Source organism: Leptinotarsa decemlineata, unplaced genomic scaffold, assembly GCF_025532065.1.
Source record: "Leptinotarsa decemlineata unplaced genomic scaffold, Ldec_3_MD MMD2_tig00026328_RagTag_RagTag, whole genome shotgun sequence".
Taxonomy (NCBI): Eukaryota; Metazoa; Arthropoda; class Insecta; order Coleoptera; family Chrysomelidae; genus Leptinotarsa; species Leptinotarsa decemlineata.
The window spans coordinates 37,527,078-37,542,272 of NW_027412688.1; the positions used below are offsets into that span (position 1 = coordinate 37,527,078).

At 34.3% G+C, this 15,195-nt stretch overlaps 4 protein-coding genes across 4 annotated transcripts; 2 read left to right on the forward strand and 2 right to left on the reverse strand.

Annotated features, from left to right (window-relative positions):
* Window positions 1-996: 996 nt before the first annotated feature.
* Window positions 997-1,827, reverse strand: LOC111511538 (peroxynitrite isomerase THAP4). Its single transcript, XM_023167565.2, has one exon. The coding sequence runs from the start codon at window positions 1,688-1,690 to the stop codon at window positions 1,151-1,153; it is 540 nt and encodes a 179-aa protein (XP_023023333.2). The 5' UTR covers window positions 1,691-1,827; the 3' UTR covers window positions 997-1,150.
* A 536-nt stretch (window positions 1,828-2,363) lies between these two features.
* Window positions 2,364-3,101, reverse strand: LOC111511536 (peroxynitrite isomerase THAP4). Its single transcript, XM_023167564.2, has one exon. The coding sequence runs from the start codon at window positions 2,991-2,993 to the stop codon at window positions 2,496-2,498; it is 498 nt and encodes a 165-aa protein (XP_023023332.2). The 5' UTR covers window positions 2,994-3,101; the 3' UTR covers window positions 2,364-2,495.
* Window positions 3,102-4,382: 1,281 nt separating this feature from the next.
* On the forward strand, window positions 4,383-6,071 carry LOC111511526 (J domain-containing protein CG6693). The gene is made up of 4 exons (XM_023167544.2): window positions 4,383-4,638; window positions 5,095-5,321; window positions 5,437-5,728; window positions 5,786-6,071. Exons 1-4 carry the CDS (start codon window positions 4,545-4,547, stop codon window positions 5,947-5,949), a joined length of 777 nt encoding a protein of 258 aa, XP_023023312.2. The 5' UTR covers window positions 4,383-4,544; the 3' UTR covers window positions 5,950-6,071.
* A 4,088-nt stretch (window positions 6,072-10,159) lies between these two features.
* On the forward strand, window positions 10,160-12,348 carry thoc7 (THO complex subunit 7). Its single transcript, XM_023167545.2, has 2 exons — window positions 10,160-10,315; window positions 10,414-12,348. Exons 1-2 carry the CDS (start codon window positions 10,306-10,308, stop codon window positions 11,028-11,030), a joined length of 627 nt encoding a protein of 208 aa, XP_023023313.1. The 5' UTR covers window positions 10,160-10,305; the 3' UTR covers window positions 11,031-12,348.
* The last annotated feature ends 2,847 nt before the right edge of the window (window positions 12,349-15,195 follow it).

The window sequence follows — 15,195 nt, forward strand, 5'->3', positions numbered from 1 at the left end:
GAAAATAATCTACAATTTAAACTCGCTGACCAAGCGTCTTCATTTCAATCAGGTTGGAGCTCAGCTCCTTACCCTTTTAGCTGATTTTTGTCGAAGAAGGACAAATCAATTTAAACTCCATTTGACTTTGAATTTAAATAAATTCCACCTATCGCCAGCGCCTCTCGTGGTTGTATTATGAACATTTACGAAAGCCTTACTACCAACATAAATAATTATTAATAATATTCAACTGACTTCAGTTATATTGTATCATCAATTTAATTGAAAGGTTACTTATAGGTTCTGATCAATAATAACAGTAATAGCCATTCCTGGAAAGTACTCCATCTTCTTTTTTAGAAATTCGCCAAAAACAATATACATATTGAAATGAAATAATTTTATAACATGAACAATTGCGTAGAGAACAATATAGTCCACCTCGCTACACTTTTCATGCTTTGCTGAATCTTTATCATGACACAAATATGGTACATCTAGTAGAAAATGCATTTTATGAACAAAGGGCATATGAAACAGCATTCGTTTCGATTTTTGTTTTAATATATTGTATAAATAATTTTCAAATTTGTATTTGTCTTTTGTAAACATTTATTTTTCATGAAAATCTTCTGAAATACACAGAGACCTGTTATAAAGTGAACAATGATATTGAAAATGTATTATATCAGACATTACTTGAAAAATTTCTAGATGAGTATGTATCAAATGTATTTTTCCTTGAGTTCACTTCAATACACAACTGTTGATTGATCGCTGTAAATTTATTCGCAAGTCATTTACTACAGAAAAAGAACAAATATTGGAAAATTAAAAAATTAATTTGATAGTAGTTTTAAAAAAATTTTTGTGTTTCAAAATCATTGAAGTTTAGACACCATCATATTTTTGGGAACATTATGGTAAATACGATTTAAAAAGTATAGTTTTGAAATTATCAAACTTCCATAGATTGTTTCTAAGAAAATATCCGAAAAATTTAAACTCATGGTGTAAGTACCAATTTTTTATTATTCTCAATATTAAAAAATCGTTGGTTATCCACTCGAGAGTCTGTGTATGTATACAATTTGCACTAGAGGAGCCTAAAACATATTTTCACAAAATAGGAAATTAGTGATACAAATATTGAGACTAAATCATCGTTTCACGAATTTTGTCCTTCATCTTCTACCTTCTCTTTTTTTTCATTTTCTTCTTTTTCCTTCTCATAAAGACAATCTACATGCGTGGCTAGAGGTGTATGTGCAGTCTGGATTCTGAGAGTGTAACTCAGCTGGCCTTTGTCATTCAAAATGTAGACCCTTTCAATAGCCAATATTTGCATATTCGACAACGTCGTCGTTGAGATCGTTTTGTTCACAGTTTCCAACGATTTATCTTTGAGAACGCCTTGCTCTACAGTGGATATTCCCAAGTTCTGAGCCGTTAGAAACGTTACCAAACATCCGTGTTCATCGATACGGACATAACCACCTTCCAAATGCATCGGATACTTGACTTTGGGGTGCCAACAAGTCGAAGTATAATTCAGGACAGGTTGACCGGCTGATAAGAAGCATAATTTTTCGTCGAAATCAACGGGACATTTCATTGTGGGGTAAACGACTCTGGCCATGATGGGCCTCCAGGTTCCAATCAACCACTTGAGAGGTTTTAAAATTTCGTGCATTTTTTGCGGTTGCATCTTCGTGGGCTGTGATAGATTTTCGACAGAAAAAATGGTTGAGTTACTATTAATTTTGACAACCGAGTTTGAAAGTAGACTACGGAGGTTTCAAATTTGATAATGCTTGTCAACTTGAAATCAACTGTCAAAGTCATTTAGGTAACGGTGATGAATCTGATATACTACATTTCTCACAGAAATGAAGAAATTTTGGCGTAGCTGTTGTGAAAAAGTTAATAAAAATTGATAGAAACGGAATACACCTCTGATTCACCACCAGCAGCATACTTGTCAACAACTTGAACCATTCATCAATCGTTGGAGATACCAAGAGTTGATACCATTTCAATTTTTAACGGAAAACTTTTCAGTTAGCGTACAATTTGCTTTTTGCTAATTCCTCTATGGCACAAAATATCACATGATTGATCCTGAAATCTGATTCTTTTCATAATCGTTCTACTAATATTTTCCAAATAATTCTTGCCAATAGTTTCTTCACAATTGTAGTTAAATAATGAACGTAATATTTAACAGAAAATCAAAAACTAAATTTTGTCGTCACTTTCCTTGAGTTTTGCAGTGACACCTTGTGACAATGGTTAATGAAATATGGCATGGGATTTGGAATGAACTACAAATAATTTCTAAACTTCTATTGACCTGAAAAGTTTCAACAAAACGAATGAAATATCTGCAAACTTGACATTTTTTTATTCGAAATATTTAATATACGTATCAAGTTTTTACTAGGTGCACTTTGAAGAGATATATTTATAAAATAAGCTATGACTAATACGGATTTTGAGACTGATTATTCGTTTCACGACTTTTCTTCTTCTTTTTCGTAGAGACATTCCAAATGTGTTGATAGCGGTGTTCTCTCAGTCTGCATTTTGAGGGTGTAACTCAACTGGCACTTGTCGTTCAAGCAGTAACATCTCTGAAGAGCGACCACCGGCATCTTAGCAAATTTCGTATGTGCGATGCTTTTGCTATTAGTTGTTAAAGATTTTTCTTGAAGGGTGCCTTCTTCCACGGTAGAAATCCCAAAATTCATAGCTGTTAGCAACGCTACTAGACATCCTTCTTCATCTATTCGAAGATAGCCGTATTCCAAATGCATCGGAGCTTTGTCTTTGGGATTCCAAGTGGTCGAACTGTAGTTCAAGAGAGGCTGACCGGCTGATAAAAAGCACAACTTTTCTTCGAAATCCACCGTTTTCATTGTGGGGTACATGACTTTGGCGCTGATGGATTTCCAGGTTCCCATTAGCCATTGAAGAGGTTTTACCATTTCATGCATTTTTTGGGGTTGCATATTGATTAAATACTGTAGATTTTTATCGAAGAAATGGGTGAGTCACTTGGAATTTTGACAACTAAGTTTGAAATTGACTTTCGTTGATTTCAATTTTGACAATGACAACTAGAAATTCAGTTGTTGAGAGCATGGAAAAATGATATAACAGAAGTCCAAGATGCACTCTTGATGAAGAAAGAACAAAGAGATCTAATAAATTTCAGTGTTCTGTTCACAGAAGTGATGAGGTGTTGAAATTGAATTGATAATAAGGATGGAAGGTTTCGATTCTTCCACCATCTGAAAACATATATGTACGAAATTGGCCAATATTTTTTTTCTGATTAATTAGGCTGTTACTTGATGAAAATCCATATTAATTTCATAAACTACAACTTACGATTTGATCTCCACAAACTTGTCTTGGAAAATATATCACGACATGATTTGAAAGGGTTATATTTTTTTAGGAGTGATTAATTTTTTGGTAAAGAAAGTTTTTTTTCGAAAGAATTTTTTCTTTCGTGTAATTCAATGTTTATATGAAAGTAGCTGTTTCAGGAGGACTTTCTTTCAGTTTGTGTCTGAAAGTTACTTCTTTGCATGATCTACACATCCATGTATAGAGTTATTTATTTTCAAATTGATTAATCCTTCCTTTCTTTGGAAGATTCTCTCATCCATTTTTTTGTATCAGATGGAGTAGTAGAAAGCCAAAAACTTTCTTTCCCAAAAAATATCACGACATGTTTCGGTAACACAGTAGCTTCCTAAACAGTGATTTGAATCACATTAATCTTTTTTCTCGCATCAAAAACTTTTGACAATCGATTGAAACACCAAGGTTTCTATATATCTATCAGAAATCATACGAGTTCTCTAAAGCACAGTTTACTGGTAACCTGAAGAAATAGGAAAGATTCATCAACTTCTTTCGATTGAAATATGAACCATATTATAATTCCCAATCTTTTTATCTAACGATAATTTATTTCAAAAATGAAACTAGAAGCTCAACAGCTAGTCATATGGAAGAGTTCTGTATCATGAGCGATGTTTTGCTAGGGAAGCTCTATATTCATGAAAAAGTCAATCGGTATTTTTTTATTATAAAAGAACGTTTATAATAATTGACACATACGTTAGTTTTAATATCCGTCTTATAGTGATCTATATGGGTTTCAATACTTTCAGGGAGTTCAGTAATTTTCCCTTTTCATGAAAATACAAAAATTGGGTGAATCCATTGAAAACACTTTTTAGGGCAACAATACGCACGTTTGGCTAACCAAGTAGTCATCTCCATCTCCTGATGATAGTAACTTGATACGCCATCTACTTAGAAAAGAAATTCCGTCCTGTTGTTCGTGTTAGAGTGACAGGTGGCAGCAATAATGTTCCGGTCGTTCTGTTGTCAAATGTCGTTATTCCAATGATTTCAAACCTCAAAATTTCTGTTTTGCTGTTAAACATTTAATTTTAGCGGGAATGTTTCTCGTTTATTTCGATCTCAGTTTGTAGAATATTTCATATTATTCGAATAGAAAATAAAATCCCCACAATTTCATCATGACGTCTTTCAAATCCATTTGTGAAAAATACTTTGGCTGCAGTAATTTTTACGAAGTGCTAAAAGTAGATCCCAAAGCCACAGAAAAAGAACGTAAGTCTTTATCCAACGTTGTTATTATTACTAACAGGTTTTCTAAAACAAAAAAAATACAGATAGATAGTCGTAGATCTTTTCATCCTAGTAATCAATTTTTTGTCTTATGAAAAAGCCAATATGTTTAAATTTGGGAACATTAATGTTCAATACTGCCCTCTCCTAAACATTAAAAAAATTTGGAGTGTAATTGTACAATCATATATTAGAGAAATCAATCAGAACTTCGAATACTTTTGGCTATTGTTTTTTTGCAGTCAGAAATAAAAATTGTACTTTCCAGGAAAATTGATCAGTTTGTCATTTTCATTTTTTACCAAGATTAATCCAACTATTTAAATAATCTTCCAAATTTGCTGTTTTTGTGAGTTTATGTATACCTGTTAACATTTTGAATAATAAAGCTGGTACCACCTAAGAAATTACCCAACGCGTATTCGAACTTTGTTTTAGTTAAGAAGGCCTATCACAGACTCTCTTTGCTGGTCCATCCAGATCGCGTAGAAGAAGATCAGAAGGAAATAGCCACAGAGAAGTTCAAAGCTCTCGGAAGGATCCACTCCATCTTGCAGAATCCTGATAAGCGCAAACTGTATGATGATGTTGGCGAATATGATGACGAGTCGGAGTCGGATTCCCTGTTCAATTGGATGGACTATTGGCGCAACATGTTCAAGAAGGTACTGTCTCACTGATATATACATACATAATAATCTATAAAAGGAAGAATACACATCTTCAGTTTTCACAATTCATTCTAATATGATACTTCATAATTGATTTGTTATTTCACAGATAGAACTGAAAGACATTGAGAAATACGAGCAAGAGTATATAGGTTCGGAAACTGAGCTGCGGGACATCAAGCGGGCGTACGTCGGCAGCAAGGGCAACATGGACAAGATTCTGGAGATGGTGCCCTTCAGCAACTGTGACAGCGAGCCGAGGATCATAGAAATAGTACAAAAAATGGTGGACGACGGGGAGGTGGAGCGTTACAACAATTTCTTCAACGAAAGCAAATTGAAGAAGTTGAGGAGGCGTAGGAAGTATGAGAAAGAGAAGAAGGAGGTTGAACAGATTGATAGTGAGTAAAACTTGGATGAGAGTAACACTAACTCTGAGTGTAATATTTGTTTTTCAGTGAGTGAACTGGAGAAGGAAATAGAGAAGAATATGAAGCAGAGAGAGTCAAATTTCGCCAACTTCATGTCCGACCTGGAAAGTCGGTATGCACCCAAAAGGAAGAAGATGAGCATCACTGATGGAGAGACAAAGAAACGAACTAGAAAGACCAGCTCTAAGTGATTATATTGAGTGCTTTGGTTGTGTTTTTTGCTATCTTTCGAATTGTATAATGTGATAGTCTCGGCATTTTTGTTAATTTTTTTACAGTTGTTTCGGATATTAAATTAGGTCAATTCGTTCAAGGGTTTTTATGCTCAACTTCCCCTTTACTAGAGATGAGTGAAGAAGAGAGTTAACTATGTCTTTTCATAGAGTAAACATCGGAATTCATCAGATCTTTGTACATGACGAGTTTTTTTTTCAATATCTTGAGTTTACAGAAAAAAAAAGTCAAATTGTCGTCAGTGATAACATTAAAGCATTCTGGAATTTTGTTAACTCCGAGAATAAGCTAAATATTTTACCAGATGTGATCTATTATGATGGAGAATAAGCTTGCCGAAATGTTCAAAAATAACTTTAGTGACAACCTATCCAGATTATGAACCTCTTGTCTGTTTCTAATCTGTGCCTTTCAATTTCTGAAATCTAAGAGATTAAATAGTTTGAAGGCTTCTAGAGGTTCTGGTCCAATAGCTGGCACTGTAGCTCTGTTATAGCACGGCCTTTACATTTCATTTTCAATCATTCTATTAAATTTTCTGATTGATTCGGCCGTTACTTGATGTTTCACTAACACAGTAGCTTCTTCAACAGTGATTTGAAGGTGTTTTTGCATCGTGATAATGCACCTGCTCACTCTTCATTGCTTGTTCATAATTTTTTTGTCAAAATCAGCACAGTAGCCATGCCTCAGCCACCGTATTCACCAGATTTGGTCTCCTGTTCCCTAGATTGAAGAGACCCATGAATATAATGGAATCTTTTATTGGTGTTAAAATAAAAAGTTTTTACACAGGTCAATACGACACAGATACAGAAATATAACTTATAAAATATAATAATAATGATAGCTTTATTTGTCTTTTCAACGATATAAAATATATCGAAGTAGGTACGTAGGTTTCACAATATCAACATTTCAAAGTTTTCATTTCATTTTCTCAGAGACAAATACAATAAATACAACATTCTAAAGATTACATTTCATTTCTACTGTTAAAGAATTCATCGATAGCTGTAGAAGGATTTGTTAAAAAATCTTTCAATATAATCTTCAGTTTATTTTTTTAAGATCCCTGATTTGGCAGGGTAGTTTGTTGTAGAATTCTGGAGCATAATAAAGTGAAGCATTCCTTGATTTATATAGTCTAAGATTATTCATTCTTATATTGTCTCTTTTTCTTTTGTGATGATTATGTACATTGCTTTGAGTTTTGTATTGACTGATATTTTTACGCATATAGACAATGCATTCGTGCATGTACCTTGATGGAATGGTCATGATTTTGAGATCAATAAATTTTTGTCTGATATCGGCGTGATACCCCACGTATCATGAGAGCTAGGAGTCATCACACAAACTTTCTGGTCCATTACTGATCTAATTTTTTTTAGAAGGTAAATGCTTTTAACTTAACTGGCTATATAATTCATATGACAGTCAAACTTCAGTTTGGGGTCCAGGTATACTCCCAAAAACTTTACTGATTCTGGATTTTTATATATATTTATCATGCTGATAGGTGGAGAAATACATTGATTCAGTTTTGCTACCATTTAGATTCAGCCATTCTGAAGTGAACCAGTCTGATGCCTTGGACATTGTATTGGCCTTATTATCTTTTAAAGATTCAAAGGGAAGGAAACGAGTTTTGCAACGATTGTGGAGATAAAAACCAAATCGCTGAGAGAGTAATATTCTCCAGTAATAAAGCAATTCCAATTCTCTAAACTGGTTAATCTTTTTCGAAAGAAATTACCTCTGAGGTGTAACAAATTCAGTAGCACTTTTACCAAGATTTAATTTTTTTTTATGGGAATACCATCAACACAAAATTGATTATCGTGATTTTTACCATTTTTATTTGTAACTAATGTTACTGCAGTTTCGTTCTATACGTACATTTTCAAACTTATGAAATAAACTAGTTCTCAAACTTATAAAATAAACTAGTTCTCAAACTTATACAATAAACTAATTTATTGTATAAGTTTGAAAATGTCTGTATAGGACGAAACTGCAATAATGTTAGTTAATAACTTATACAAGTAGTTTATTGTATAAGTTACAAACTTATACAAGTTTATATAAGTATACAAGTAGTTTATTGTATAAGTTTTCAAACTTATACAATAAACTAGTTTATTGTACAAGTTTGAAAATGTCCGTATAAGACGAAACTGCAGTAACGTTAGTTACAAATAAAAGTGGTAAAAACAGAAAGTTTCATTTCTCTTTTCTTCATTATGATTTCCCACCACATAGTAACGGCTACATCCATCAATTTATACAAAGGTAGATGTGTTATTAAATCAACTTGACTTTCTGAAAGTGTTCAATTTGAAAAGCAGACAATGTTCTTTATTAAACAAAGTAAATCATGACAGTAACTCAATAAAACAGCTTCAGATGCTAGGGGTACCTCAAGGGTCAGTCTTGGAACCATTACATTTCCAGTAGTCATGAGTTATATCTAAAAATCTATAGAAAACACACATTTGCAGACTAAGGTACCATAAGTTTCCAGTAATACTGAACTCAAATGAAGTGAAAAAACATTCAATTTGGTGGGTTTTTGTTCTGAAAGGCAATGAAAATGAACATCTAATAACATATAGCGCAGAAAAATTACACAGGTAAAAAAGTCATTGTCAAAAAATCACAGCTTTTTACACAGAACATTATCACCGTTTCAAAGATATTGTCGTCAGATACTGAGTTGGTATATAATTCCTCAGAAATTTCAGGCTTTCCTTGTACCTGTTGATCATTCCTTCAGCCTCTTCCCTATAAAACCGAACAACGAAGATCATATTCCTGCGGCATCGTAGGTCACTTTCTAGCGAGCCATATACAGAAACGAACGTATTTTCATCTGGTACGTTTGCAACAAACTTGAAATCTAGTTGAATGAAACTACTTTCCGCGCCATCAACTACTCTATTCGTCAGGTAGTTGCCGAATTGATGGCTGAACTTGTGTACCCCTACGAGATGCATGTTGTTGTTCTTTGGTGAGTAATTTTCGCTAAATTCGAGGATTTCATCTATTGTTCGGTACACGTACGGTTTATTCAGATCCACCGAACCTACTCGTGTTTTTTCTATGGTACAGTTTTCATCGGGAACACATTTTTCGTTTCCTAAATAGTCTTCATAATGATGGCTGGATTTTTTTCTTGTTCTAGGTTTGGAAAGTTTTTTTGTTTTCTTTTTGTACAATTTCGGTGGTGTTTCGGTAATTATATCGCTATCACTAGAGTATTTTTCGTTTCCTATCGCATTTTCCATGTTTTAATTTCAAAATATCATTTGTTGTAGTCTGTCAACATGAACATAACCTTAAAAAAAACAACTTGTTTCCATGACATCAACATTGTCGGACCTTTTCTATACACATAACCTTGGTATAATGCAGAACAATAAAATTCATGTTATAGTTCATACTTTCCACGAACCAAAATATCACCCTGAAAATCTCAAAGCAAAAATGTTTCATCAAACGTGAATTGATTTAATGTCAGAATTTTTTGATTATCTATGTGGTTCTGTAAATTTCTGTCTGCAAGTTCCAATTGTGATATCGGAAAATTCAGGTTTGTAACATTACAATATTTGCCTCATTCCTCACTAACTTATTGAATGCATTCGTTCAATAGTTAATTACATATCTGAACATTCGATTAGCTCGGCAAACGTTTAATATTACAAATCTGTTACTTTTGCTTTGTGTTCGGTATTTACAAAAGCGAGGAAAAAAATGTGATCGGTTTACTTATTTGAATCAACCAGATTTCTCAGTAGTCATTTGTCAAGTTAAAAAAAAGGTCAACTTTCAGGTACTTTTTGCAAAATTATCAACTTTTGATGACATTTTGGACTCTCGTTTCTCAACTGTATTTTGCTCCGTTGAACCTAAGATTACGTGATATTAAATGTGCATCTGCTCGGTCGGCTTCATATTTTAAAAAAAGAGCATACCGATGAATCTTTGTCTATATTGTTATATGTGTAAATTTATTTGTAATCTGTCTGATATTATGAAATGATCTTAAAGATGAACAAAAAGTATTTGATACACTTTGTGAATTTGTTTTCTTGTTCAAAACACATGAAAACTATCAAATTAAGAGAATAGAAACTGGACAAACCTTTCGATGACTATAATTCTCAGTCACAATGCCGGATTGTCTTGACAGTTAATGCCACTAACCATTGGTATAATAAAGAAGAAGAACTGTTAAGGTTATATATTGTTTATGAAGTAATTTTTTTGGCTTTACTACTTAATGTTAAATTAATATATCTAAACAAATGACTGACGGTAAGTTCTAAACATACCCGATTCTTGAGACCGTCAACACATCTCGAGTGTTACGATAAAATTTCCCCAAATAACCCTTTTTATTTAATATTTTTCAGAGGAAGTAATCAAGAGACGCCTCATCTTCGACGGTGACGGTACGGGAGACGACAGGCGTTTCAACCTCCTGTTGAAAATGATCGCCAAGTGGGTGAACACTACAGATGAAAGTCCCGAGGAAAACAAGCAAACGTATGACAAAATCCTGGTACAGCTGAGCATAATAGAGCACTCCCGAAGGCGGTCCGAGCTCGTCACCAAATCGAACGACGAACAACTCATCAAGTACCAGAATTTGCATGCAGAGTACGAAAAGAAAATAGCAGATATCAAAGAGGAAATAACGGCACAGCGGCTGGAGCTGGAGAAAGCCAAGACGATCAAGCAGAACAGGATCCAGTATGACCTGCTGGCCAGGGACATCGCGGCTGAGCCCCCTAGAAAAGAGATGAACAATCAGCTTGTGCAGCTGCAGAAGCAGCTCAAGGAGTTGGGCGAAGAGAAGAGGCGGCTCGTGCAGAAGTTGGACAACCGCAAGAAGCAGTTCCACGTTTTGTCGACTTCGGCCAACCAGCTTCAGGCGCTTTTGGACGAGGACGAAGCTAAAGGAGAGACTGAAATGAACACTTCGCTGGATGATGTCAATACCAACAGTCCGGAGCCTATGTCTGAATGAGAAGTTATGTTAGGGTTGGTCAAGAGTTCCGAATTTGTGAAACCTAGTAACAGATAAAGACAGGTAGTTTGTTTTTGTTGAGTTTACACCAAAGGTTTACACCACAATTGGAAACTGAAAGAGTGAAAATCATACAGTTTGAAACACCGAAGTAAATTTTTCTACAAAGCACTATATCAATATTTAGTTTTATCTGTAAATAGAGTAAATCGGATCTCATTTGGAGCACACATTTTCTCTAGTTACTACTGTTTGTCACGTCACAATTGAAAGTATGGACTTTATATTTCATTGTTGGCATCATTGAATTTGGGTCAATTCTAACTATATTTTTATCCATTAGATGGCGCCACATGTACTTTTTGTTCGATGAGGAGTGGTAGCTGGGTTTTTTATTTTGATCTAGAAGTTCTAATCTGTGAACTGGTTCAAATATCCTCAATTATTTTGACCAATGACTTTTGACAGTTATGATTCATGACTCTCAACATTGAAAAATAAAACCCTGTCACGCCGTTACCCCAACTGAATGTTTAGAATATTGATTGGGTAATTAATACAATAAAAAAAAGCTCAAAAATGTATGTGAAATATAAGGTACATTTTATTGTTTCAGAAACTACACCTCATGATTTCATGTCCACAAACTTTTTGTTAACATCAAATCGTGAGGTGTAGTTTATGAAATTACTATGGATCTTCATCAAGTAACGGCCCAAATATTCATAAAAAAACATTTTATTGTTTTGATTTGTTACATCTACATGATGGATTCCTAATCATTTTCTTGGAACTTCTCTCTTGATCAACACTATCGATAAAAACGATCTAAGGTACAGGATACTTGAATTTTGACAACTGACAGGCCCCCTCTGTGAAAAATTAGAACTTGGGAGTAGGCAGATCTACCAGTTTCTCAAATTTGTCGAAGCCTTAACAGAGCATCACTAATAATTTTGATCATGTTGCAGTTAGATTGACGAGTGTATTTTGCAGTTTTCTCCATATTTCAACAAGAATGTTTTTTTTTCAATTCGTATCAGAAACAAACTATTCACATATTTGAGTGGCTAGGCTAATCTTGTGATATTAGTTTACTCTCGTCTCCAAAACAAAGAACTGCTACCTAGTTGTGTTTATGGGAAAATTAAAAAAATGTTTTCCATATTTTGATTTTTTTAATTTTCATATTTTTTGAGACGATTTTCTCTGTTTTCTCAGCATATGTGAACTCAAGGCAAATGTTTCAGCTAGGAGAATAATCTTTGTAATAAAAAAATGTACTATTTTTATTCCCATTATATTCAATAATGAACTGCATTTTTTTTTATTTCATTCAATTCAACAGCCACGTAAGTACGGATGAAGGAAAAACATCTGTTAGTCTAACCTTAACTTCTGTGTCTTGCATAAATTCAATATCTAGCGTGGTATCAGCCGGGGAAGTAGTTGTTTTCCGACAGGCATTTACCACAACAGACGGTGTGGGTAGTTTGGAGAGATAAATATTTCTAGATTTCCTTTTGAAATATTCATTTTCAAAGAGAACAAATGGAAACTGCACCAAGCACACTTTACGCTGCAAATAAAACCCCACGTCATCATTCAGTAGTCTTTATTTCAGCGACACCTAGAAATTACTACATCCAGTAAAAAATTGTCTCTTAGAATATACGCGTAACATATCTTTTAAGGCAAGTTTTCTGCCTTCTGTGGTACCACATCTCACACATCACATGTAAAAAAAGTACTCCTCAAATAAATAGAGACTATCCAGAAAATACCAACACAAAATAATATGTACAAGTTCAACTTAGTCGTTAGAATACTGTGAGTCAGTTTGTCGAAGCATTCTTAGCGGCCTCAGTGTTTCGCACCACAAGGACGGTTCACCTCGTTTACAAGCAGTGAACACGAGATACGATAGTACGAAACAGTCGCCGTTGCTCCAAAGTGATCTATTTACATTGATTGATATATACAGTCGAGTTATAACCTAAATATTGAACAACAATACATTGTGCCAACATTTTAATAAATTAGATATATATAAATAAATATTGTCCGGGTTGATTTCTCCATCCATCGCAGGATTCAATTAAAAAAAGATCCAGGAATAAACATATCAAGTCCTGAACCGACTAGTGCCCCGACGGATATTGGATTGGACATCGTCTACCTTCCGAAGCATAAAAAAACTGATCCCCCCCAAAAATATTCCTTCTTCGATTCAATAATTCCTGGGCTGATGACCATAGCGGCCGATGTCGATGACACCGAAGAAAAAAAAAGAGGAAAGATCATACCAATCTGACTTGGTATTTCAAACTTTAAAAAGGGCTTTTAAAAACTTCCTTCAGAACAAATGAACGCCTTCAGCATTCCATAAGGACAATCAAAAAGCAATGAAGGGCTAAAATAAATCTTCCTGGCGAATTTCCACCAACCGGATACAACAACAAAACAGCAACTGTGTCGATTTCAACAAAACAAAAACTTGAGTTGTCAAAATAAGATACATTTTGAAGACTTTGCGTCGAGGGTGATTATTTTTGCCAACAACGAAATTTGAAGGTTTCGGGGCTAAAAAGTATCGGGCCGAACACATAGATGGCGTTAGTCTTATTAAATTCCGATCGAGTGAAACAATGGCAGAAAACATAAAAAAATCCACAAAATCGTTTTGAATGATCGAAAAGGGAAGTTGGGTGAGTCAGCTGACATTGTAAAGATATCAAAATAACGTGTTAGCTTTATATTGCATGGGCATTTGACTATGAGAAAGCTGTGTTCAAAGTGGGTGCCGCGTGAACTCACTGTTGACCAAAAACAATAATGTCTTGATGATTCTGAGCTGTGTTTGCCATGTTTAAACATGAAAAACCGGAATTTTTGCGTCGATATGTGACAAGAATGTGATTAAATTTTCCTTTGTAGAACATGAGCCTAAAAAAGCAATGGACAGTTGAAGAGCGCAGCAGTTTAATTGCTGTTCGTGTAGTGGAATCGATAGAAAACAATTCACAACAAAACACGCGACTCAAGACTAGTTTTTGTCTGTTTGGTGGAATTAGAGTTTCAAGTTTGTTCCTGTTTTTGAAAACAAAACTAGTCCGTTTGGTGGAAATCCGCCTTTCTTTCGAAAGAAAAAAAAAACATCACGGATAAAACTTGTTACTTAAAATGAATTGAATAAGATTCAAAGGAAGTCCAGCAAAAGGATAACGAGTTTTATTGAAAACCATCATAAAACTTGACAGGACCAGAACGAAAATACTGTTTCTCAACGCGCGTTTAGCTAATCAAGTTAGCATCATCAGTTAACGATGTGAAATTCTAGTCGTCTCCTGATGATACCGACTTCGTTGGCGAAACATACGCCAAAGAGTATTTTTTCCGGAAAATCGACCGAGTTTTTGAAGTTTATATCAATTTATCTTTGTCATATTTCGATTCTTCCCTTCAATTCTTTAGACCGATTCAATATTCGTCTGGCACTGAACTCAAATCTATCCGGTTCTTCACTAGATTGAACCCGGGTTTTTACCGTTAATTTTTTCTATTTCATAAATAATTATTCCGTTAGACTAGTACCAAAAACGCTCTCTTCTAGAAAATTCGAATAAAACCTAATTTTCATCTCCCGTTCATATTAGATGGATAAGCATTATTTAAAATAATATCACCAAAAATAAAGTGGACTGGAAAAGTATGGCGGCTTATGACGTGAATCATTATAAAGTACATTAAAAATTTCCCCCATTGGCAAGATTACTTTTAAAGACGGTCGAGAGAATCTTTTTCGTTTAGGCCCTTCTTTCGATCCCTCAAAGTCTCGATTCTTTTGACCGCCCTGTACATGTTTCTATGAACCAAAACGCATTCATACAAATGTATACTTAAAAAATATCACTATATCCGAAATGATAGCTGTCGTTGAATTAAAAGACACGCAGAGAAAAAAGTTCAATTAGAAATTCGAATCTTGTTACTCGGGAGTGACCCTCAAATTGAATACTATGAACATTTTTTCAAATGGAGCCATTGTAAATTGGAAATATTTTTCACGAAGGCTTCTTAATGTTTAGGCAGTGAGGCAGTGCATTTATTGTGCCGAATGCATCTTTGCCTCCCATTGTGTACATTCTGGAACAGTGTTAAAGTT